The sequence below is a fragment of the Carassius carassius genome, chromosome 43, assembly GCF_963082965.1.
Source record: "Carassius carassius chromosome 43, fCarCar2.1, whole genome shotgun sequence".
Classification (NCBI taxonomy): domain Eukaryota; kingdom Metazoa; phylum Chordata; class Actinopteri; order Cypriniformes; family Cyprinidae; genus Carassius; species Carassius carassius.
In genome coordinates, this window is record NC_081797.1 from 14,067 (window position 1) to 40,000 (window position 25,934).

General features: G+C 42.0%; 2 protein-coding genes and 3 non-coding genes across 5 annotated transcripts; all 5 read right to left on the reverse strand.

The window, feature by feature from the left end:
- Positions 1 to 515: 515 nt before the first annotated feature.
- On the reverse strand, positions 516 to 15,628 carry zgc:114188 (40S ribosomal protein S17-like). Its single transcript, XM_059536274.1, has 5 exons — positions 15,503 to 15,628; positions 14,382 to 14,533; positions 5,853 to 5,958; positions 5,523 to 5,588; positions 516 to 636 (listed from the first exon to the last, which is right to left on the reverse strand). Exons 1-5 carry the CDS (start codon positions 15,503 to 15,505, stop codon positions 559 to 561), a joined length of 405 nt encoding a protein of 134 aa, XP_059392257.1. The 5' UTR covers positions 15,506 to 15,628; the 3' UTR covers positions 516 to 558.
- LOC132125540 (small nucleolar RNA SNORA71) lies at positions 5,372 to 5,496 on the reverse strand. Its single transcript, XR_009426937.1, has one exon. It is a non-coding gene; the product is annotated as a small nucleolar RNA SNORA71 (small nucleolar RNA).
- LOC132125541 (small nucleolar RNA SNORA71) lies at positions 5,700 to 5,824 on the reverse strand. Its single transcript, XR_009426938.1, has one exon. It is a non-coding gene; the product is annotated as a small nucleolar RNA SNORA71 (small nucleolar RNA).
- LOC132125539 (small nucleolar RNA SNORA71) lies at positions 13,692 to 13,816 on the reverse strand. Its single transcript, XR_009426936.1, has one exon. It is a non-coding gene; the product is annotated as a small nucleolar RNA SNORA71 (small nucleolar RNA).
- Positions 15,629 to 22,742: 7,114 nt separating the features above from the next.
- On the reverse strand, positions 22,743 to 24,189 carry LOC132124610 (PCNA-associated factor-like). Its single transcript, XM_059535699.1, has 4 exons — positions 24,044 to 24,189; positions 23,440 to 23,526; positions 22,987 to 23,170; positions 22,743 to 22,909 (listed from the first exon to the last, which is right to left on the reverse strand). Exons 1-4 carry the CDS (start codon positions 24,087 to 24,089, stop codon positions 22,867 to 22,869), a joined length of 360 nt encoding a protein of 119 aa, XP_059391682.1. The 5' UTR covers positions 24,090 to 24,189; the 3' UTR covers positions 22,743 to 22,866.
- Positions 24,190 to 25,934: the final 1,745 nt, after the last annotated feature.

The following is a 25,934-nucleotide window of genomic DNA, read 5'->3' on the forward strand; positions in this document are numbered from 1 at the left end:
TTGCCGCTGTCGCCTCTGGCTTGCTTAGTTGGGGTCACTTCATTTACAGCGATATCGTTGACTTGATTGCAAATGATTGCACAGATACTATTTTAAGCTGAACAGAGATGACATCACTGAATTCAACGATGAACTGCCTTTAACTGGAAAATTAAGTGTTTACTATTGTCCTTGTACTATTGACACACTTTAAATATTTAAATATTTGATTTTGTAAAGCTGCTTTGTCACAATATGTATTGTTAAAAATGCTATCCAAATAAAGGTGACAAAAAATAGTCACACTAGCAGGATGCAACAATTCTCCCGAAGCTCATATTAAAGTGACAAAAATATTTAAAAAGTTAGAACAAAAGAACAGAAGGATTAATATCGGTCTTAATTGCATTAACCCACCAATAAGCTTCAATACCACACATCCAAAGATGACTTGTTTAAAATTGCATTAAAGAAATCAAATGGTCACAATTAGTCTGTAAATGTTAATATTGATAAATAAGTTCACAACATCAGTGTTTGTTTTTCCCCATGTTTTATTAAGAGATATATTACAAATGTCTAGACGCCACGAGGGGTCTTGAAGTTCATGCCAACCGGAGGCTGAGTCACCTGAAGATTGGACAGGCTGCCGAAGTCCTGAGAGAGAGAGAAACAGCATTAGCGAGGAGAGAACTAACAACTGACGAGTCAGAGCCACTCAGTGTTTAAGCCTATGAAAACAGTGCTCAAACGAACTGCTCACACTGCTGGCCAGAAAACAAGCCAATGTAGTCCAGTGTTTGTTTAAAGTTCAGTTTATATAAACAGGTGTCCAGCCCTGTTTCTGGAGATTTAGCTTCCTCAACCTTGTTGAAACACAAGGATCATCAGGAGCGCTTAATAATTACAGACAGCAGTGTTTGATCAGGGCTGGAGCTGAACTCTGCAGGACGCTACAGCTACGCCCAAACGCCTAGGCAATGGACTTTGCAGGCAGCATAAAGATACCTCATGAAACTGATTTTGGAGAGTCTCCTGCGGCAGCGTAACGGTTTCATGATTTACAACAAAATAGCCAACGAGCTTTGGTGAAAACTAAATAAATATTTAATTACCATAATATTGATTTCTCACAAGAAGTAACATTAAAAGTGCAAAAACTTAGAAATATACAGGTGCATCTCAAATTAAGAATGTTATGGAAAAGTTCAGAAATTCAACTCAAGTTGTGAAACGCTTTTAAATTCATTGCACACTAGTGTTGGGCGATATAGTCGTTTTTCAAATCGTAATATAGTCAGCCCGTGAGATCGATGATAGACGATATTAGCGTGCATGAGTGGAGCAAGAGAGAGAGTCTCTTTGTTCTCGTCATAGCATAGCTATTTGGTGTTTTAAACCGCGAAGGTGTGCGAGAGAGAGCCTATGGAATTACCAATAATCTATTAAAAAAATACTTTCAAATAGGGATACAACAATACCATTTTTTCAGAACCGATCCCGAAAATTCTGAGTATCTGCCGATATCGATCCGATCCCAGCAGTTGTTGTTTTTTTTAATTCATTATAGAATTTCTAGACTTCTGTGATGACCTGATCATCACTCATGTTAAATCACAATCTACTACATATACACAACTTGGTTGGTAGATAATTCATCAGCAAAAGATACTCTAGATTCTAGAGAAAAAAAAGAAAAAAAAAAACACAGGAGCACAATAATTTTATAAAATCTACTGAAATATTTTATTTAAAAAAATAGTGAATGTGTCTCAAGTCTGGTAAAATGTAACACATTAGCTTAATATACCATACATGTCTCTTATTGAAATATGTAATAGAAAACCCATGAAAAAACAGTTTTATACATATTTTCGTCTATAGGGGGCGCCATTATTCTGGAGTCGTAAAATGGTTGCACTCGGTGAGCTACTGCCGCTATCGGTTTTTACCGCAACACAAGTCAGAATAGACAACTGGGAAAATAAAATACTGATATGACGATTACAGCTACTGAAAGAGCTTACAGGTGGTGATGGATATAAGTACAGGCTTAAACTAGGTCTGATTGATTAATCGCATGCGAGTGTCATGCGTGTCTCGCCATTTGTAAGCTGTTTCAGTATCTGAGGTCCACTAGGGCTGAAGTGGAGAGAAAAAAAAATTTGAATTTTGGAGTAAAATTGAATTGAACTGATGTCATTCGGTCATACAGTGCTCCTGACCGCATGCGTCATGACAAGCTCGATGCACCACCACAGAAATAAGAGTGAGATGCATTCGAACATAACGGTGGCATTAAACTCAGTTAGTGAGGGCATGTTTAAAGTATTGCACATATATAGGCTGTTCAGATTACTTGTTAAAGTGCAATGAAATACCTTATATCTGCAGACAATGTAAGTCTGTTTGTGGATGGAGACTTCTTCACCGGCTATAGGCTCTAATCCTCATTTGCACTGTGTGTGTGTGTGGCGCGCGTGTGTAATGCAGTGCTGAAGTGAAATTGCTGGGCAGTTTGATAGCAAAATAATAATAGGCCGTCCAATAAAAAAAATTTTTTTTAAATATATTTTAATAGGAGAATGTGGCTAATATCTTGACTATCGACAGAGACGTCTGCTATCGTCGATACACAATACTGTCGTCTATCGGCACAACTTTAACTAATGCACACTAAGGTAGTTTAAGTCTTTGGTTCTTTTAATTGTTGATGTTCATGATTTTGGCTCACATTTAACAAAAACCCACCAATTTCGAATACTTAAAACATTTTTAGTGAATTGTTGGGTCTTCTGGAAAGTATGTTCATTTACTGTACATATACTCAGTACTTGGTAAGACCTCATTTTGCTTTAATTACTGCCTCAGTTCGGCGTGGCATGGAGATCAGTTTGTGGCACTGCTGAGGTGGTCTGGAAGCCCAGGTTTCTTTGACAGTGACCTTCAGCTCATCTGCATGGTTTTGTCTCCTGTTTCTCATCTTCCTCTTGACAATACTCCATAGATTCTCTCTGGGGTCCAGGTCTGGTGAGTTTGCTGGCCAGTCAAGCACACAGGCACCATGGTCATTTAACCAACTTTTGGTGCTTTTAGCAGTGTGGGTAGATGCCAAATCCTGCTGGAAAATGAAATTAGCATCTTCAAAAAGCTGCTCAGCAGAAGGAAGCATGAAGTGCTCCAAGATTTCTTGTTAAACGGGTGCAGTGACTTTGGTTTTCAAAAAACACAATGGTCCAACACCAGCAGATGACATTGCTCCCCAAATCATCAGACTGTGGAAGCTTAAAGGGTTAGTTCACCCAAATATTAAAATGTCATTAACGGCTCACCCTCATGTCGTTCCAAACCCGTGAGACCTCCGTTCATCTTCAGAACACAGTTTAAGATATTTTAGATTTAGTCCGAGAGCTCTCAGTCCCTCCATTGAAGCTGTGTGTACGGTCTACTGTCCATGTCCAGAAAGGTAAGAAAAACATCATCAAAGTAGTCCATGTGACATCAGAGGGTCAGTTAGAATATTTTGAAGCATCGGAAATACATTTTGGTCCAAAAATAGCAAAAACTACGACTTTATTCAGCATGGTCTTCTCTTCTGTGTCTGTTGTGAGAGAGAGTTCAAAACAAAGCAGTTTGTGATATCCGGTTCACGAATGAATCATTCAGTTCACCAAATTAAACTGAATCGTTTTAAACTGTTCGCATCTCCAATACGCATTAATCCACAAATGACTTAAGCTGTTAACTTGTTTAATGTGGCTGACAATCCCTCGGAGTTCAAACAAACCAATATCCCGGAGTAATTCATTTACTCAAACTGGTTCAAGAAGAACCGGTTACATCGAGTGATTCGTTCACAAACCGGATATCACAAACTGCTTTGTTTTGAACTCTCTCACAAGTTGTAGTTTTTGCTATTTTTAGACCAAAATGTATTTTCGATGCTTCAAAAAATTCTAACTGACCCTCTGATGTCACATGGACTACTTTGATGATGTTTTTATCACCTTTCTGGACATGGACAGCATACCGTACAATGGAGGGACAGAAAGCTCTCGAACTAAATCGTTAAGGAGTCGTTAATTACATAATTTTAATTTTTGGGTGAACTAACGCTTTAACACTGGACTTCAAGCAACTTGGGCTATGAGCTTCTCCACCCTTTAGGATCTTGGTTTCCAAATGAAATACAAAACTTGCTCTCATCAGAAAAGAGGACTTTGAACCACAGGGCAACAGTCCAGTTCTTCTCCTCAGCCCAGGTAAAACGCCTCTGACGTTTTCGGTCAAATTCTTGAATTGATTTGGCTTGACAATCCTCATAAGGCTGCATTCTCTCGGTGGGTTGTGCATCTTTTTCCTTCCACTCAACTTTCTGTTAACATGCTTGGATACAGCACTCTTTGAACAGCCAGCTTCTTTGGTAATGAATGTTTGTGGTTTACCCTCCATGTGAAGGGTGTCAATGACTGTCTTCTGGACAACTGTCAGATCAGCAGTCTTCCCCATGATTGTGTAGCCTATTTGAAGGCTCAGGAAACCTTTGCAGGTGTGTTGAGTTGATTAGCTGATTGGCATGTCACCATTTTCTAATTTGTTGAGATAGTGAATTGGTGTTTTTTTTTTGTTAAATGTGAACCAAAATCACCACAATTAAAAGAACCAAAAGACTTAAACTACTTCAGTCTGTGTGCATTGAATTTAATACGCAAGTTTCACAATTTGAGTTGAATTACTGAAAAGAATGAACTTTTCCACAACATTCTAATTTGAGATGCACCTGTATAGCACACACAAACTGACCATCAAACATAACTTTCAGACACAGTCTTTTGTTCCCTATAGCTCAGTCACGGAATGGAGCGCACAGGATCGTGGGATATCAAAGGCAGCAAAGGATACATCTATGCTGCCGACAAAATTTGATCAGAAGAAGGTACCTCCAGAGACAGGAAGTAAAGCAGGATTAGGATTTGGACGTGCCTCCCTGTCTTGGAGTGCTGCCTCCGAAGGAAGTGTTTGAGAGCTTTTGGACACAGCTGGACACCACTGCTCCAAATAACCCCAGAAGCCCAAAGACACTGATTCACTCTGTCTCAGGCCTCCAGTGTCAGAATCACCATACGAATCATAACGAATCATGAGTTAATGACAGCAGTGTGTTGTTCAACTCAGAAAGTTCTCTGCTCCAATGAAGTCATGTAATTAATAATGTAATTCACTCAAAAATAGTGTTTCACTGTTCGCTCACGTCTAACAGCCTCTTAACTCAAGGCAAAAGCTGCACGGTCATATGAGCAATCATCAATGCTTCAATAATGCTTGGCTGAGTCGATTCATCAACGTAATCATTAGCTGCTGCACTACAAATAAGAATAAACAAAAACATGACTGTGTGAAAGATTCAGGGTTTGTGAGGAACAGGATCCAGCAAACACGGGAAAGTCTTTCACTTGCTCTTCCTGTTCTATCAATGACCTGGAGACCAGTCACTCCACAGTCACTTTCGACACAGGACTGAAGTGCGACTGAACGATTCTCACCAGAAGCTTGAGCATTTCCTTGGTGTCTGTGTCGACCTCGATGATTTCCTGATCCAGAGCAGAGACCTGCAGAAACACAACATCAGAGACACAGTCTGGGGTCAAAGATCAGATCAAACCATATCAAAACATCACATGCAGTCCTCTCAAACATCAGAACCAGGTTCACTTTAAGACTGTGTGAAAGATTCAGGGTTTGTGAGGAACAGGATCCAACAAACACGGGAAAGTCTTTCACTTGCTCTTCCTGTTCTATCAATGACCTGGAGACCAGTCACTCCACAGTCACTTTCGACACAGGTTCACACACACACACACACACACACAGACCTCGGGCACGTAGTTGTCCCTGCGCTCTCGCTCCTCCTCCTGCAGCTTGATGGAGATTCCTCTGACTGGACCTCTCTGGATGCGCTTCATCAGGTGTGTGACGTACCTGCAGAGACACACTCGTCACTCACACTCCGCTTTACACTTAAACACACCTGTGTCCCTGCAGCACAGAAGCAGTCATCAGTAGCACAGATATATTTGGAGCAATAGCCAAAAAGACATTGAATGGGTCAAAATCATATTTTTTTATGACAAAAATCATTAGGATATTAAGTAAAGATCATGTTCCATGAAGATATTTAGTAAAACTCCTACTGTAAATATATCAAAACATAATTGATTAGTAATATACATTGCTAAGAACTTCATTTGAACAACTTTAAAGAATTTCCTCAATATTTAGATTTTTTTACTCCCTCAGATTCCAGATTTTCTAATAGTTGTGTGGTTTGTTAGGAGAACAATATTTGTCTGCGATACATCAATGGAGAGATGATTTATTCAGCTCTTAGATGTAGAAATCTGACCCTCATGACTGGTCTTGTGCTCCAGGGTCACACATCACTGAGGGGGTCATTAGCCAGCGCTGTTAGCAACATTTGTTCCTCTGCTTTAATCTTCCTCATTATGATCAACACAGATTTACAGATAAAGCTTATTTCTACCATGTCTCCAATACAATGATCGTATTAAGCTGTGAATGCTTCGGGTGTGTTTGCAGTGTGTGTGTGTGTGTGTGTGTGTGTGTGTTCACAGTGTGTGTTCACTGCTCTGGGTGTGTGTTCACTATGTGTGTGTGTGTGTGTGTTCACAGCTCTGGGTGTGTGTTCACAGTGTGTGTTCACTGCTCTGGGTGTGTGTTCACAGCTCTGGGTGTGTGTTCACAGCGTGTGTGTGTGTTCACTTCTCCGGGTGTGTGTTCACAGTCTGTGTGTGTGTGTTCACTTCTCCGGGTGTGTGTTCACAGTGTGTGTGTGTGTGTGTTTGTTCACTGCTCTGGGTGTGTGTTCACTGCTCTGGGTGTGTGTTCATAGCGTGTGTGTGTGTTCACTTCTCCGGGTGTGTGTTCACAGTGTGTGTGTGTGTGTTCACGGTGTGTGTGTGTGTGTGTTTGTGTGTGTGAGTGTTCACTGCTCTGGTCGTGTGTGTGTTCACTGCTCCGGTGGTGTGTGTGTGTGTGTGTTTTCACTGCTCCAGGTGTGTGTGTGTGTGTGTGTGTGTTCACTTCTCCGGCTGTGTGTTCACAGTGTGTGTGTGTTTTCACTGCTCCAGGTGTGTGTGTGTTCACTTCTCCGGCTGTGTGTTCACAGTGTGTGTGTGTTCACTGCTCCGGGTGTGTGTGTGTGTGTGTGTGTGTGTGTGTTCACTTCTCCGGCTGTGTGTTCACAGTGTGTGTGTGTGTGTGTTCACTGCTCCGGGTGTGTGTGTGTGTGTGTGTTCACTGCTCCGGTGGTGTGTGTGTGTGTGTGTGTGTGTGTGTTCACTTCTCGGCTGTGTGTTCACAGTGTGTGTGTTCACTGCTCCGGGTGTGTGTGTTCACTTCTCCGGCTGTGTGTTCACAGTGTGTGTGTGTGTGTTCACTGCTCCGGGTGTGTGTGTGTGTGTTTTCACTGCTCCAGGTGTGTGTGTGTGTGTGTGTGTGTTCACTTCTCCGGCTGTGTGTTCACAGTGTGTGTGTGTGTGTTCACTGCTCCGGGTGTGTGTGTGTGTGTGTTCACTTCTCCGGCTGTGTGTTCACAGTGTGTGTGTGTGTGTGTGTTCACTTCTCCGGCTGTGTGTTCACAGTGTGTGTGTGTGTGTTCACTGCTCCGGGTGTGTGTGTGTGTTTTCACTGCTCCGGTGGTGTGTGTGTGTGTGTGTGTTCACTTCTCGGCTGTGTGTTCAGTGTGTGTGTGTGTGTGTGTGTGTGTGTGTGTGTTCACTTCTCCGGCTGTGTGTTCACAGTGTGTGTGTGTGTGTTCACTGCTCCGGGTGTGTGTGTGTGTGTGTTCACTGCTCCGGTCGTGTGTGTGTGTGTGTGTGTTCACTGCTCCGGGTGTGTGTGTGTGTGTGTGTTTTCACTGCTCCGGTGGTGTGTGTGTGTGTGTGTGTGTGTTCACTTCTCGGCTGTGTGTTCACAGTGTGTGTGTGTGTGTTCACTGCTCCTGGTGTGTGTGTGTGTGTGTTCACTTCTCCGGCTGTGTGTTCACAGTGTGTGTGTGTGTGTTCACTGCTCCGGGTGTGTGTGTGTGTGTTCACTGCTCCGGTCGTGTGTGTGTGTGTTCACTGCTCCGGGTGTGTGTGTGTGTGTGTTTGTTCACTGCTCTGGGTGTGTGTTCATAGTGTGTGTGTGTTTTCACTGCTCCGGGTGTGTGTGTGTGTGTGTGTGTGTGTGTGTGTTCACTGCTCCGGTCGTGTGTGTGTTCACTGCTCCGGTCGTGTGTGTGTTCACTGCTCCGGGTGTGTGTGTGTGTGTGTGTGTGTGTGTGTGTTCACTGCTCCGGGTGTGTGTGTGTGTGTGTTCACTGCTCCGGTCGTGTGTGTGTGTGTGTTCACTGCTCCGGTCGTGTGTGTGTGTGTGTGTTCACTGCTCCGGGTGTGTGTGTGTGTGTGTGTGTTTTCACTGCTCCGGTGGTGTGTGTGTGTGTGTGTTCACTTCTCGGCTGTGTGTTCACAGTGTGTGTGTTCACTGCTCCTGGTGTGTGTGTGTGTGTGTGTGTGTGTGTTCACTTCTCCGGCTGTGTGTTCACAGTGTGTGTGTGTGTGTTCACTGCTCCGGGTGTGTGTGTGTGTGTTCACTGCTCCGGTCGTGTGTGTGTGTGTGTGTGTTCACTGCTCCGGGTGTGTGTGTGTGTTTGTTCACTGCTCTGGGTGTGTGTTCATAGTGTGTGTGTGTTTTCACTGCTCCGGGTGTGTGTGTGTGTGTGTGTGTGTGTGTGTGTGTGAGTATTCACTGCTCTGGTCCTGTGTGTGTTCACTGCTCCAGGTGTGTGTTTGTGTGTGTGTGTGTTCACTTCTCCGGGTGTGTGTTCACAGTGTGTGTGTGTGTGTGTGTGTGTGTGTGTGTGTGTTCACTGCTCCGGGGGTGTGTGTGTGTGTGTGTGTGTGTGTGTGTGTGTGTTCACTGCTCCGTGTGTGTGTGTGTGTGTGTGTGTGTGTGTGTTCACTGCTCCGGTCGTGTGTGTGTTCACTGCTCCGGGTGTGTGTGTGTGTGTGTGTGTGTGTGTGTGTGTGTTCACTGCTCCAGGTGTGTGTTTGTGTGTGTGTGTGTTCACTTCTCCGGGTGTGTGTTCACAGTGTGTGTGTGTGTGTGTGTGTGTGTGTGTGTGTGTTCACGGTGTGTGTGTGTGTTTGTGTGTGTGAGTGTTCACTGCTCCGGTCGTGTGTGTGTTCACTGCTCCGGGTGTGTGTGTGTGTGTGTGTTCACTGCTCCAGGTGTGTGTTTGTGTGTGTGTGTGTGTTCACTTCTCCGGGTGTGTGTTCACAGTGTGTGTGTGTGTGTGTGTGTGTTCACTGCTCCGGGGGTGTGTGTGTGTGTGTGTTCACTGCTCCGGGGGTGTGTGTGTGTGTGTGTGTGTGTGTTCACTGCTCCGGGGGTGTGTGTGTGTGTGTGTGTGTGTGTTCACTGCTCCGGGGGTGTGTGTGTGTGTGTGTGTGTGTGTGTTCACTTCTCCGGGTGTGTGTTCACAGTGTGTGTGTGTGTGTGTGTGTGTTCACTGCTCCGGGGGTGTGTGTGTGTGTGTGTGTGTGTGTTCACTGCTCCGGGGGTGTGTGTGTGTGTGTGTGTGTGTGTGTTCACTGCTCCGGGGGTGTGTGTGTGTGTGTGTGTGTGTGTTCACTGCTCCGGGTGTGTGTGGGTGTGTGTGTGTTCACTGCTCCGGGGGTGTGTGTGTGTGTGTGTGTGTGTGTGTTCACTGCTCCGGGGGTGTGTGTGTGTGTGTGTGTGTGTTCACTGCTCCGGGGGTGTGTGTGTGTGTGTGTGTGTTCACTGCTCCGGGGGTGTGGGTGTGTGTGTGTGTGTTCACTGCTCTGGGTGTGGGTGTGTGTGTGTGTGTTCACTGCTCTGGGTGTGGGTGTGTGTGTGTGTGTTCACTGCTCTGGGTGTGGGTGTGTGTGTGTGTGTTCACTGCTCTGGGTGTGGGTGTGTGTGTGTGTGTTCACTGCTCTGGGTGTGGGTGTGTGTGTGTGTGTGTGTGTGTGTGTGTGTACTCTGTTTGACAGAACAACTTGATGATGTAACAGAAACTATGGACTCTCTCTTTTCTAGCACTTTAAATAAAGTTGCTCCTTTACGCTTAAGGAAGGTTAAGGAAAACAGTTTGACACCATGGTATAATGAGCATACTCGCACCCTAAAGAGAGCAGCCCGAAAAATGGAGCGCAGCTGGAGGAAAACAAAACTAGAGGTATTTCGTATTGCTTGGCGGGAAAGTAACCTATCCTACAGAAAAGCATTAAAAACTGCTAGATCCGATTACTTTTCTTCTCTTTTAGAAGAAAACAAACATAACCCCAGGTATTTATTCAATACAGTGGCTAAATTAACGAAAAATAAAGCCTCAACAAGTGTTGACATTTCCCAACACCACAGCAGTAATGACTTTATGAACTACTTTACTTCAAAAATCGATACTATTAGAGATAAAATTGCAACCATTCAGCCGTCAGCTACAGTATCACATCAGACAGTGCACTATAGACCCCCTGAGGAACAGTTCCACTCATTCTCTACTATAGGAGAGGAAGAACTGTATAAACTTGTTAAATCATCTAAACCAACAACATGTACGTTAGACCCTATACCATCTAAGCTCCTAAAAGAGGTGCTTCCAGAAGTCATAGATCCTCTTCTGACTATTATTAATTCCTCATTGTCATTAGGATATGTCCCCAAAACCTTCATATTTCTTCATGGCCCGGTGAAACACACCAATTTGAAAAACTAATGGATTGCATAGTCGATATAAAAAACTGGATGACGAGTAATTTCTTACTGCTAAATTCTGAAAAAACAGAGGTGTTAATTATAGGACCTAAAAACTCTGCTTGTAATAACCTTGAACACTGTCTAAGACTTGATGGTTGCTCTGTCAATTCTTCATCATCAGTTAGGAACCTAGGTGTGCTACTTGATCGCAATCTTTCCTTAGAAAGCCACGTTTCTAGCATTTGTAAAACTGCATTTTTCCATCTCAAAAATATATCTAAATTACGGCCTATGCTCTCAATGTCAAATGCAGAAATGTTAATCCATGCTTTTATGACCTCAAGGTTAGATTATTGTAATGCTTTATTGGGTGGTTGTTCTGCACGCTTAGTAAACAAACTACAGCTAGTCCAAAATGCAGCAGCAAGAGTTCTTACTAGAACCAGGAAGTATGACCATATTAGCCCGGTCCTGTCAACACTGCACTGGCTCCCTATCAAGCATCGCATAGATTTTAAAATATTGCTTATTACTTATAAAGCCCTGAATGGTTTAGCACCTCAGTATTTGAATGAGCTCCTTTTACATTATAATCCTCTACGTCCGCTACGTTCTCAAAACTCAGGCAATTTGATAATACCTAGAATATCAAAATCAACTGCAGGCGGCAGATCCTTTTCCTATTTGGCGCCCAAACTCTGGAATAACCTACCTAACATTGTTCGGGAGGCAGACACACTCTTGCAGTTTAAATCTAGATTAAAGACCCATCTCTTTAACCTGGCATACACATAACATACTAATATGCTTTTATTATCCAAATCCGTTAAAGGATTTTTAGGCTGCAATAATTAGGTAAACCGGAAACGGAAACACTTCCCATAACACCCTATGTACTTGCTACATCATTAGAAGAATGGCATCTACGCTAATATTTGTCTGTTTCTCTCTTGTTCCGAGGTCACCGTGGCCACCAGATCCAGTCTGTGTCCAGATCAGAGGGTCACTGCAGTCACCCGGATCCAGTACGTATCCAGACCAGATGGTGGATCAGCACCTAGAAAGGACCTCTACATCCCTGAAAGACAGCGGAGACCAGGACAACTAGAGCCCCAGATACAGATCCCCTGTAAAGACCTTGTCTCAGAGGAGCACCAGGACAAGACCACAGGAAACAGATGATTCTTCTGCACAATCTGACTTTGCTGCAGCCTGGAATTGAACTACTGGTTTCGTCTGGTCAGAGGAGAACTGGCCCCCCAACTGAGCCTGGTGTCTCCCAAGGTTTTTTTCTCCATTCTGTCACCGATGGAGTTTCGGTTCCTTGCCGCTGTCGCCTCTGGCTTGCTTAGTTGGGGTCACTTCATCTACAGCGATATCGTTGACTTGATTGCAAATGATTGCACAGATACTATTTTAAGCTGAACAGAGATGACATCACTGAATTCAATGATGAACTGCCTTTAACTATCATTTTTGCATTATTGACACTGTTTTCCTAATGAATGTTGTTCAGTTGCTTTGACGCAATGTATTTTGTTTAAAGCGCTATATAAATAAAGGTGACTTTGACATTGTGTGTGTTCACTGCTCCGGGGGTGTGTGTGTGTGTGTGTTCACTGCTCCGGGTGTGTGTGTGTGTGTTCACTGCTCCGGGTGTGTGTGGGTGTGTGTGTGTGTGTTCACTGCTCCGGGTGTGTGTGTGTGTGTTCACTGCTCCGGGTGTGTGTGTGTGTGTGTTCACTGCTCAGGGTGTGCGTGTGTGTTCACTGCTCCGGGTGTGTGTGGGTGTGTGTGGGTGTGTGTGGGTGTGTGTGTGTGTGTGTGTGTGTGTGTGTTCACTGCTCCGGGGGTGCACGCAACCCAACATTACATCAGTTAACAGACCATCGACAGCTTTAATCGATCGCATCTCTGATTGACAATTAACAGATCATCGATTAATCACTGACATCCCTAATTTACATGCAGCTCAGTTTTTAATTTGCATATTATTCATTAAAGGCAGGGTAGGTAAAGAATTTCTTCCAAATTTGTTTAAACTTTCTATATACATCAATGCATAATTAAAATGTAAGTACTCTGATAAAAAGAGTATAAAAATCGAGTGACTCTAGACCGTTTAATCTGTATTAAACACAGCTCATTATTTCCATTTCGGGACGAAACATAGGATTGGCTTAGGCGACTGTCACTCTTTCGCAACCATGGCAACCACCCTTTTGCCACACGTGACCTGCCCACTTGCGCGTGCACGTTTGATTCAACAGGCACGGATCCTAGGAATACCAAAACAATGGCAGAGAAACAGCAAGCTAAATTCACAGTACCAGCCTATGCAGTTAGTGAAGGCAAACCAGGCAAAAAAAGGAAGTCAGTAACAGTACAAGAAAAGGCAATGAACAAAAAGTCTTTGCATAAACAAAGAAATAAAACATAAGTTAAAATCGGCGTGGCTTTCCAGCGATGGCGAGAACTCAGGGAACTCAAGGGGCTGAAAAGTGACTCCTTGATGGCTTTATTTCTGCTGGACAGGTAAATCTTTCTTTTTGTATTTTGATCATACATATTTTTTTTCATGAAGCATGTGTCATTAGCACACGTAGCTGCGTAATATAGCTAACATAACATTACTTAGCGAGCCGTAGTAGAGGCTTTGGAAGGAGCCCAGAAGGGAGGGGGTGGAGTGAATGGAAATAATGAGCTGTCTTTAAAACAGTCGTGAGAGGTCTACAGACACTCGATTTTTATACTTTCTTTTTCAGAGTACTTACATTTTAATTATGTATTGATATATAAATCAAGTTTAAACAAATTTGGAAAAAAAAGTTTTTTTATATATTTTTTACCTACCCTGCCTTCAAGATGAATCAGATCATTTTTCCAGTTTCATCTAAACAAAGACATTAATTGTAGTTTCAGTAAAAGACTGTGTGAAAGATTCAGGGTTTGTGAGGAACAGGATCCAACAAACACGGGAAAGTCTTTCACTTGCTCTTCCTGTTCTATCAATGACCTGGAGACCAGTCACTCCACAGTCACTTTCGACACAGGACTGATGATTTAAATAGACTTTAAGCAAGCCTGGTGGTTTGACTGGCTGCTTGTTAACCCTAACGAGGACAGAGAGCGGTTCTGAGCGGTCTACTGTGCGTCTGCAGGTTTATGAAGGGCATGTAAGACTTCAGAACAAGTAAAGAATATCTGACCTGAATGCAGTGCGACACTTGGTCTCTAAACATAAGTGTATTAGTGACACTTCAGACTTCCAACAGATCGCCATCTTTCATTTCATTTCAATTTCCAGCAGATATCTGATATTCCAGATATACATCTGATCACAGACTCAAAAGAAGTGACCTCGGCTGCTCTTCTCAAGGAAGTGATGAAAACAAGAACAAATATCTGCCAGTGTGCTCTAAAAAACCAGCTTCACTGAAAGGAAAACAAGTTTTCTTTCCTCACTGACAGATATTTGCTCTTATTTGAATCATGTGATGTGTCCGAGCGCATCTAACAGTTCGTTAATGATCTAACGAGATGTAGAAACCCTCAGCGAGACACTGAAGAGCTTCACACTGACTTGGAGCGGTGTCCCAGCATGCAGTGCGACGGCTCACCCAGCGATCTTGTTGCGAAGCTTCTTGCTGGGGATGATGGCGATCTCCTCGCACACACGCTTGTTCGTGTGGAAGTCACTGCCCAGCCGGGTGTAGTACTTCTCAATGATGACCCGAGCGGCCTTCTTCACCGTCTTGGTCCGGACGCGGCCCTGTGGAGGAACAGAGCATACACACTTACAACGGCTCAGAAACACTGATTAACACACATACACAGAGTTCGAGTAATGCCCAACTCGCAATAATAATTACTGATGCTCTTCAGGATCAATATTAAAGTAGTATAATGATCACAGAGAAACAGTTCCAGACCTACTGACAGCCAATCAGAATCATCCTGTGGTCACGAGCTAGACCGTTTAAAGCACAGACGCGCGTGCGCTGAGAGTAAACAGTGTGACTCTAGTTTCTCTTCTAGTGTGAACGGGCTTAAATGCTAGTGTCTGCTAGTTGCGGTGCATTAGGGGCCAAACGGAAGCGCTCTACAGACCTGAACCGGTCAGATCCTCCATATCTGATCATGAGTATCGATTAACACGCACGACCGAAACACACTTCATTCGGTGTGAGAGTAGTACTGAGAAACGCACAGCGTGAGAGAGTATTGCCGTGAAACCCACTCGGAATGAGAGCATTACTGTGAGACACACTCGACACTCGGTGTGAGAGCATTACTGAGAAACATAGTGTGTGAGAGCATTATGTGAAACACGCTCGGTGTGAGCATTACTGTGAAAAACACTCAATGAGAAAATATTACTGTTAAACACTCGGTGAGAGAGCATTACTGTGAAACAAACTCAATGAGAAAATATTACTGTTAAACACTCGGTGAAAGAGCATTACTGTGAAACAAACTCAATGAGAAAATATTACTGTTAAACACTCGGTGAGAGAGCATTACTGTGAAACAGACTCAGTAAGAGAGTATAACTGAGCGGAGTGGCTCGCGCTCTTTTATCGCGTCTGAATCTGTCACGCCGCTCATCTGCCGCGTCATACTCACACACACGCGCGCCACACAAGCCCTGCATCACACTCCTCTGTCTGCGTTCATGAACCGAGCTGCGAAAGAGGAGGATTACAGAAGATTATCAAGAGCAAAACAATCAGATACCCACCATGATGATCCGGTGAGCGGAAGAGGAAGAAGAAGAGCACGACCGGAAGTCGATCCGACGGAGCCGCGCGAGCGCCACGCTCTGACCCCCAGCGGTGGAGGAGCGACACTGCAGCTTCTTCTTTTTCTCCTTTGGGTTTTAACAGCAGCTTGCATCCTTGACGTTGCATTACTGCCATCTTCTGGTTCTAGTTATTTCCCACATACTTTAGTCATCATATTCTTGTCGTTAGTCCTGTTTAAGTCAGAAAGCAACTCCTTGTTCACTCCTACTGCAGTCCATTATACTCTTTACTCCATGTCCTGTTATTCATATGTTTCCCATGTCTTTTATCATATCTACCCTCTGTAATCCATATTTTCAACAATTAATAAGCACATGTTCTACAGTCTCTGGTATTTGGCACTGATCACAAAACCCAGTAGGATGTTTCGCCATCATATGAAGAGTGCTATTTAATTTATTATGCCCTATTCTTAATCTGGTAACTATAGTCTCTTGTCTCCTGTTTCCTGACTTTTACTCCACAGTACCAACTCTTTTTTTTTTTTAGTTAAGTATAGATGTCTTCTTTTTTGTTCTTGATCCCACCTTTGTTGTCATTCTTTAATATTCTTTTCCCCACACTATACTCTTTCCTTCTGATATTGAAAGGCTGATAACTGCTTCTATACTCTCTTTTTGAAGTGCTTTCTTGGCTATACCTATAAGACCCTAAATGGTTTAGCTCCTGCGTACCTAACTAGCCTTCTACCACGCTACAATCCATCACAGTCCCTAAGGTCACAAAGTCACAAACTCTCTCTGTATAAATCTAGATTAAAAACGAATCCCTTTCGCCAAGCATACGAATAATGTATCTCTTAAATTGTGAGTGTAGTTGCATCTGCATTTTTATTCTTTAGCTTGGGTTAAACTAATTAATTTTACTCTGTTGGATCAGCAGCTATGCTAATGATGTCTCTGTTTGTTTCTCTGTTTCTGCTGGATCTTCATCTCGTGGTAACTAGGATTTACACAAGCTCCAGTCTGGATCCAGAACACCTGAGAAGAGATGATGCTGACCCTCAGAGGACCTCAGATGATGCTGACCCTGAATCAACAACACAACTAACAAATACTGCTACAAGTGTGACTGCATCATATCATAATTATTAATTATTAATAATATTAATAATGTTCATCATCTGGCTGACTACGTCTTGTATTAATTTTCCTAAAAATCATGTCAAACGTGCACAAACTGACAGTCACCCCTTGTAAGCTACTACTAAATATTGTAGAAACATAATTTTCTGTAAAGTTGCTTTGTAACGATTTGTATTGTAAAAAGCACTATACAAATAAACTTGAATTGAATTGAATTATTTTGTCTACCTTTTCATTTTCTATAATACCTATAAAAGATGGGACCCACATAAATATAACGTCATCTCCTTTATTTTTTATTATTAAATAGGCAGACATAATGGGTGCTTCTCAATTCATATTTGTGCATCCTCGTTTCCTTTCCTCGCTTCCTTTCCTCGTGTCTTAGCTCCACCTCTTCAGGATGTGAGGGAAGGATGCAAGGAAAAGACGTGCGGATGGAGGACTTGAATCAAGAGAAATGATTTATCCTCACTCCCTTCAGCGTTACTTCAGAGTGTCATCAGCTGTGATTAAAGGGATCTGCCCTTATGTTGTTAAAATTTGTTAATTAAGACATTCATAATAAATATTAATAAAGCAAGATGCCCTGTTTGAAATATATGACATGCATGGTTTATTTGAAGTGAAAAGGTCAAATATAAATAAAAATAATTACAAAAGATGTGAAGGGGAGGAGAATTTATACGTACGTCACGTTAAGTCGATAAAAGACTTCCGCATAGGATACACCTGTGTATCCTCGCTCATCGCTCCTCATGAAGCCTCCTCCCTCCTCGATCCTTGCGTCCTTGTGGTGCAATTAGAGAATTGAGATGTCCTTCAAGATGGCTGTGCTCGATCGGTTTCCGGGTCATAGGATGGAGGACGGAGGAGCGAGGAGACGAGGAGGGATATTGAGAAGCACCCAATATCATAAAACATCTTCTTAAAGATCTTCTTCTTAAGTGTTTTTGGAGATTGGCAAACCAACTAATGGGTGCTTTACTGCCACCTGCTGCTCTGGAGTGAGGAACAATATCTGGCTGAGACAATAATCATAATTAGGGTAAGAATCAGAATAATAATCAATCAGAATCAACTTTATGAGGAATATGTTATGGTTTTTTTATAAGGTACTCCTGGTACATGCATACATACACATAGCTTTCTTTAATTCAGACATAGTAATATATAGATCAGTATCATTCTCTATCATATAAACGAAGAAGATCTATGACTTCTGGAAGCACCTCTTTCAGGAGCTTAGATGGTATAGGGTCTAACATACATGTTGTTGGCTTAGATGATTTAACAAGTTTATACAATTCTTCCTCTCCTATAGTAGAGAATGAGTGGAACTGTTCCTCAGGGGGTCTATAGTGCACTGTCTGATGTGATACTGTAGCTGACGGCTGAATGGTTGCAATTTTATCTCTAATAGTATCGATTTTAGAAGTAAAGTAGTTCATAAAGTCATTACTGCTGTGGTGTTGGGAAATGTCAACACTTGTTGAGGCTTTATTTTTCGTTAATTTAGCCCCTGTATTGAATAAATACCTTGGGTTATGTTTGTTTTCTTCTAAAAGAGAAGAAAAGTAATTTAGCAGTTTTTAATGCTTTTCTGTAGGATATGTTACTTTCCCGCCAAGCAATACGAAATACCTCTAGTTTTGTTTTCCTTCAGCTGCACTCCATTTTTCGGGCTGCTCTCTTTAGGGTGCGAGGATGCTCATTATACCATGGTGTCAGACTGTTTTCCTTAACCTTCCTTAAGCGTAAAGGAGCAACTTTATTTAAAGTGCTAGAAAAGAGAGAGTCCATAGTTTCTGTTACATCAAGTGGTTCTGAGGTTTTGGATATGCTAAGGAATTTGGATACATCAGGAAGATAACTTAAGAAGCAGTCTTTTGTGTTAGAAGTGATGGTTCTTCCATACTTGTAACAAGAAGTAGGATTTACAATTTTGGCTATATGAAGTTTGCACAGAACTAAATAATGATCTGAGATATCATCACTTGGCTGAATAATTTCAACACCATCAACATCAATTCCATGTGACAGTATTAAATCTAGAGTATGATTTCGACAATGAGTAGGTCCTGAAACGTGTTGTCTAACACCAATAGAGTTCAGAATGTCTATAAATGCTGATCCCAATGCATCTTTTTCATTATCAACATGGATATTAAAATCACCAACTATTAATGCTCCATAGCTGTCTCTAATACATGCAGGTCTGACTCCTGCGTTTGCTTCTGATATCTCATCTGTCATTAATATGAGTTGATGTGTGTATCTCTAAAATTAACTTTAGCTACATTTCTCTAATTATACTGCCAAATCCAATATAGAAATAATAACAAAAGGACTGTTATGTTAATATATATATAAAAATTAGCCTTTTTATTGTGGTTGGGCGATACTACTTTGGTTTTTGAAACGATATGATACTTTTAACCTATGTTACTTTTATATTTGACAGTTTTTAGGAAGTGAAGTGACATTCAGCCAAGTATGGTGACCCATACTCAGAATTTGTGCTCTGCATTTAACCCATCCGAAATGCACACACACAGAGCAGTGAACACACACACACACACACTGTGAGCACACACCCGGAGCAGTGGGCAGCCATTTATGCTGCGGCGCCCGGGGAGCAGTTGGGGGTTCAATGCCTTGCTCAAGGGCACCTAAGTCGTGGTATTGAAGGTGGAGAGAGAACTGTACATGCACTCCACCCAACCACAATTCCTGCCGGCCCGGGACTCGAACTCACAACCTTTCGATTGGGAGTCCGACTCTCTAACCATTAGGCCACGACTTCCCTTAACACTCAACTCCACTTAATTGCAACTAATCAAGTTATATTTTTGTTTACACATGGTTGAAATATGTTTACTGTAGTGGTAAGCATGTAAATCTACAAACACTAGAGTTAAACTGCGGTCACTTTAGTAAAACCATGGTTCATCTTCTCAAGAGACTGTCATTAACAGACTGTCGCATCGCATGCATAAAAAACAACCTTTTTATTCTGAGTGTAAGCTACAATTTATATTAATAACAGAATAGAACAGGAGCAATATGAACTTGTAACATTCAAATTTAAATAAATGTACTGCACAAACTAGGGTACAATTTCAATAGATTTATTGTGAAAGAACTCGAAATATGTTTTTCGGCGTGGCTGTTATTAAGCCTCTCATCAAAAAACCACAGCTTGACCCCAAAGAACTAGTTAATTATAGACCAATCTCGAATCTCCCTTTTCTGTCCAAGATACTAGAAAAGGTGGTATCCTCACAATTATATTCCTTGTTAGAGAAAAATGGTATAGGTGAGGATTTCCAGTCAGGATTTAGACCGTATCATAGTACTGAGACTGCTCTTCTTGGAGTTACAAATGATCTGCTCTTATCATCTGATCGTGGGTGTATCTCTCTATTAGTTTTATTGGATCTTAGTGCTGCGTTTGACACAATTGACCACAACATTCTTTTGCATAGACTTGAACACTTTGTTGGCATTAATGGAAGTGCATTAGCATGGTTTAAATCGTACTTATATGACCGCCATCAGTTCGTAGCAGTGAATGAAGATGTATCCTATCGATCAAAAGTGCAGTATCGAGTACCTCAAGGCTCAGTACTAGGGCCGCTACTCTTCACGCTTTATATGTTACCCTTGGGAGATATCATCAGGAAACATGGTGTTAGCTTTCACTGTTATGCTGATGATACTCAGCTCTATATTTCTTCGCAGCCCGGTGAAACACACCAATTTGAAAAACTAATGGATTGCATAGTCGATATAAAAAACTGGATGACGAGTAATTTCTTACTGCTAAATTCTGAAAAAACAGAGGTGTTAATTATAGGACCTAAAAACTCTGCTTGTAATAACCTTGAACACTGTCTAAGACTTGATGGTTGCTCTGTCAGTTCTTCATCATCAGTTAGGAACCTAGGTGTGCTATTTGATCGCAATCTTTCATTAGAAAGCCACGTTTCTAGCATTTGTAAAACTGCATTTTTCTATCTCAAAAATATATCTAAATTACGGTCTATGCTCTCAATGTCAAATGCAGAAATGTTAATCCATGCTTTTATGACCTCAAGGTTAGATTATTGTAATGCTTTATTGGGTGGTTGTTCTGCACGCTTAGTAAACAAACTACAGCTAGTCCAAAATGCAGCAGCAAGAGTTCTTACTAGAACCAGGAAGTATGACCACATTAGCCCGGTCCTGTCAACACTGCACTGGCTCCCTATCAAGCATCGCATAGATTTTAAAATATTGCTTATTACTTATAAAGCCCTGAATGGTTTAGCACCTCAGTATTTGAATGAGCTCCTTTTACATTATAATCCTCTACGTCCGCTACGTTCTCAAAACTCAGGCAATTTGATAATACCTAGAATATCAAAATCAACTGCAGGCGGCAGATCCTTTTCCTATTTGGCGCCCAAACTCTGGAATAACCTACCTAACATTGTTCGGGAAGCAGACACACTCTTGCAGTTTAAATCTAGATTAAAGACCCATCTCTTTAACCTGGCTTACACATAACATACTAATATGCTTTTATTATCCAAATCCGTTAAAGGATTTTTAGGCTGCATTAATTAGGTAAACCGGAACCGGAAACACTTCCCATAACACCAGATGTACTTGCTACATCATTAGAAGAATGGCATCTACGCTAATATTAGTCTGTTTCTCTCTTATTCCGAGGTCACCGTAGCCACCAGATCCAGTCTGTGTCCAGATCAGAGGGTCACTGCAGTCACCCGGATCCAGTATGTATCCAGACCAGATGGTGGATCAGCACCTAGAAAGGACCTCTACATCCCTGAAAGACAGCGGAGACCAGGACAACTAGAGCCCCAGATACAGATCCCCTGTAAAGACCTTGTCTCAGAGGAGCACCAGGACAAGACCACAGGAAACAGATGATTCTTCTGCACAATCTGACTTTGCTGCAGCCTGGAATTGAACTACTGGTTTCGTCTGGTCAGAGGAGAACTGGCCCCCCAACTGAGTCTGGTTTCTCCCAAGGTTTTTTTCTCCATTCTGTCACCGATGGAGTTTCGGTTCCTTGCCGCTGTCGCCTCTGGCTTGCTTAGTTGGGGACACTTCATCTACAGCGATATCGTTGACTTGATTGCAAATAAATGCACAGACACTATTTAACTGAACAGAGATGACATCACTGAATTCAATGATGAACTGCCTTTAACTATCATTTTTTCATTATTGACACTGTTTTCCTAATGAATGTTGTTCAGTTGCTTTGACGCAATGTATTTTGTTTAAAGCGCTATATAAATAAAGGTGACTTTGAGGTCTGTTGTTCTTGAACATCACTGTGGTGTTGTAGGTCACTCTTGAGAAGCACTGCTCTGTCAGCGAGTGACCGCTCTGTAGATGGAGTCTGTCCTGCATCATGGGTTCAGGAAAACACCTCCCACACCATTACTTGCCAACTTAGGTTATTCATACAATTTAATGCAAATTGTATGCATTATTTTTTGCTTAAAAAATCACTGGTAAACAAAAACACTTTAGTATAGACATTTTATCGATACTCATATAAGGATTGATAGATCTATACTTCAGCTCTACTTTTTAATTGCTATTATTTAGGAAGTCAAGTTTTCCCTCGTTCCACCAGAGATGCTTTATATCACAAACTGGAGCCTTTAACCACATTAAAAAATTGAACTGTATATATCGGAGATAATTACAAGTCATCAGTGTATTCCAGTGCTTTACACTAAACAGCTGTGTGTGCAGATATAAAGGCTTGAGTCTTGTGTAAATAACATTAACATGAGTGACTTAATGAAAGCCAATGACACATTAAGCCTTCACAAGACATGCAGGAACCAAGAGAAGACTGTAATAGTTATTTGTCATGTGACATCTCCATCTAGCATCGAGATCATGATCTAAAGTAATCTGTATTCATCCTTGAGACTCTTTATTACTGGATCGATGACAATACTGAACTCCTAAGAGTCAAAGACTGAACCCTGGAGGGCTTGTGAAACACACATCGGTCATCAGATCAGGTTTAATCTCACTCTGTAGAGATCGGACCAACAACTCTGAAAAATCATTTTATTAAACCTCTGTACAAAACCAGCGAGACATCCATTAAAAGTATTTACAAAGATTTACACTAAAAATACTCGAGCATCAATGAAACATGTAAACTGAAGATCAAGAGATCAATCCTCTTCCTCGTCTTCATCATCAATAATGGGTCTGGACCTGAAACACAGAACACGACTCAGTCCCGACTCAAACCAACACAGCAGACAGGAAGAGGAAGTTGTCCCAGCACTTACTTCCTGGGCACTTTAGCCACGCCGCTGCCACCCGCCTCTTCGTCATCTTCATCATCAGGCACGGGGTGAAGGTTCTCCTTCTCTGGTTTCCGACTGGGGCCACCGAAGAAGTCTCCGATGCCCTTCTGCCACGAGGGAGTGGGCCGCGGACACACGGGGTTACCCCCCGCGTACTTACTCTTAGCTGGAGGAGCACACACACACGTGAACACCAGAACACTCACGTCACTGAAGCTAATACAGCGGTCACTATTAGACACCGATCTATTGATCCCTTCACAGCAGAACTGAGCTGGTTAAAGCTGCTGTGACAGTCTACAGAGATCAGATCGGGTTATCCTTCTCAATCACAAGGTCTTCACCAGCAGGAAAACAACACGACTGATCCGAACTGTAAAACTGACAGAACGCGTCTCATTTACACGACAGACAGGTTTGCGTGTGCGCACTCACCAGGCGTGCCCGACTGCGCGCCGCTGCTGTGCGCGTTCATGGAGCCGGAAGCGCCGAGGGATTTCCGAGGCGCAGAGGCGGCAACAGCTGAAACAAAAACACAGCAAATTATATATCAACAATTAATAAACCCAGCACAACACAACACGAGTCGCGCAGTGAGAAATAAGGTAGTTCCGCTTTCGGAGCGCTTCATCGCGACGCGGATGAAAGTGGCGCCATTTCATTTGGTCTAAATTAAACTCCATTTAAAACAAACATCGCTGGCATTTACTAGCTTTTAGAGTTCAAACAATAATAATGAAACATTCAGCTGGGAAAATACTCCTTAAATAACCCACCGTGTTATATTAATAGTAGTATTAGTGTTTAACTCCGATGATTGCTAGTCAACAAACAACTGCGGTCAATGTTTACGGATTAATATCGTTCATATCGGTAAAAAAAAAGAGTTTCCCCTCACAAACACAGCATACAGTAACTGACTTAACCGTGTGTTGATGTTTGACTCGCGTCAGATTGGCGGGAGATGATGGAGACATAAACAAACGCGCTGCGAATATTTACAACATCGACAGAAAGAGCAGTATGTGATTTCTCTCACCTTTCCTGTACGCGCCGGGAACGCTATCAGCTTTAGTTCGCACCATCGCGCTGTTTTCTGCGAATGAACGCGGGACAGAACGCTCTTCTCAGCAGAACCGAAGAAATAAAAAGAGCGATTCCCGCCGTCTTTTTAAAAAGGAAGCCAGGTCGTGTGACGTAACGGAACGCCGGCCAATGGGTGGGCGCTAATCAGGGACACGTGACTGTGGGTTACGCGCTCTCATGTTACAGGACTGAAACGCTTCCATGGTAACAGTAGTGTCTCGAGGCCTGGACGAGTTCTGAAGTCTGAGACAGTAAACTGTTAACAAACAACGATGAAGTGATGAAGTGTAGGCGATCTCGGTGTGAGACGGGCCCAATGGTCAGAATATATCACAAAAGAATAATTATTAGTAGCAGTTCAGAGTCAAGTATCATGTTTTAATACAAAATAACTATAATCAGTGCTTTATGGAAGTGTGAATGTGTCATAGTCTGAAAACTTTAGCATGATGTGAGAAAAATACTGGAGTCTTATTTTATTAGTGTTCATTTATTTTATTAAACTGGATAAATTTCTGAATTTTAAAATGTCGTAAACATGAACACATCACTCCAATTCTTAGATCCCTTCACTGGTTGCCGATTTCTCAGAGAATAGATTTAAAAATTCTCCTCTTCATTTATAAATCCCTTCATAACATAGCTCCTGTCTATTTATCTGAACTTCTTCATCCTTATACTCCATCTAGAAAACCTACGATCCTGTGACCAGGCTCTGTTGGTGGTCCCTCGCGTTAGGCTAAAGCGTAGAGGGGAGCGTGCATTTGCGGTGGCTGGGCCACGACTCTGGAATACCCTGCCTTTAGAGATCAGACTGGCCCCCTCCTTGTCTATTTTTAAGTCCTTGCTAAAAACTTTTTTATTTTCCTTAGTGTACTGACTACTGTGATATGCTAAATTTTGTAAATGGGTGGTTTTAATTTTTGTCTGGTCTATTTTTCATGTATGTGTAATATTCTTGCTCTTCTGTAAAGCACTTTGGTCAGCCGGGAGGCTGTTGTAAATGCGCTATACAAATAAAATAGAAATTGAAATTGAAATAAATTTACACCTTTATATCTTATGTGGTGTAATGATTTACTTTTGATAAAAACAAAGGTTTATTATTGTATGTTCTTTTGGCATTTCATTTATTGTATACCCTTTATATTCACTTATTGAAAGAACAACAGCAGCAGAATGGTGTAACATTTATTTGAAATGTATTTGGTGCTTCAATTAAACGATGATATGGACTAGTGTCTGTGAATATTAATCCACAGAAACACTGTTTAAATACATATACTGTGTTCTGTGTGTCTCTGTGAGTCACTTCATGAGCATTTGACCGTTTCATTTCAGCAAAACTAGACTCATTCAATATACACACAGAAACTTAAAGCTATCGGAATCAAGGCAATCCGTCAAAAAAGTTTGGATATCTTGAAGCCACTGTGCCAGAAATACATTACTACTGTTTGATGGGATGCACACGCAACTACTACTACTAATAAAATTATTAAAACTTTATTTTACTTAAAGGAATAATCACACAAGTTAGTAAGTGAGTTTATGTAGCACATTTTTATACAACAAAGTGTTGACCAAAGTGCTGTAAAAAATCAACAGTTTGAAAACACATCCAACCATAACACACAAACAGCACAACTAAAAAAACAGAACTATACCTCCACACTGCTGGCCCAAACACTACAGAAACTGAGACTTCAGGCCATTCTGTTGGAGTTGGAGCATGTCTAATATGATCTGCAAAGGCCTGATCGCCCCTCCGTTTAGAGACTTATAAACAAAACCTAATAACTTAAGATCAATGCTAAACCCCAGCGTAGTGAAGACAGAACAGA

Excerpts from the sequence above, each read along its gene's own strand:
- zgc:114188 (XM_059536274.1), bottom strand. Across the intron at positions 5,959-14,381 it reads CTTCGCAACAAGATCGCTGG|GTACGTCACACACCTGATGA; the intron begins GTGAGCCGTCGC and ends GTGTCTCTGCAG. Across the intron at positions 5,589-5,852 it reads GGGACAACTACGTGCCCGAG|GTCTCTGCTCTGGATCAGGA; the intron begins GTCTGTGTGTGT and ends GTGTTTCTGCAG.
- LOC132124610 (XM_059535699.1), bottom strand. The coding sequence starts at position 24,089 with ATGGTGCGAACTAAAGCTGATAGCGTTCCCGGCGCGTACAGGAAAG. Across the intron at positions 23,527-24,043 it reads TCCCGGCGCGTACAGGAAAG|CTGTTGCCGCCTCTGCGCCT; the intron begins GTGAGAGAAATC and ends TTTTTGTTTCAG. Across the intron at positions 23,171-23,439 it reads CGCGCAGTCGGGCACGCCTG|CTAAGAGTAAGTACGCGGGG; the intron begins GTGAGTGCGCAC and ends GTGCTCCTCCAG.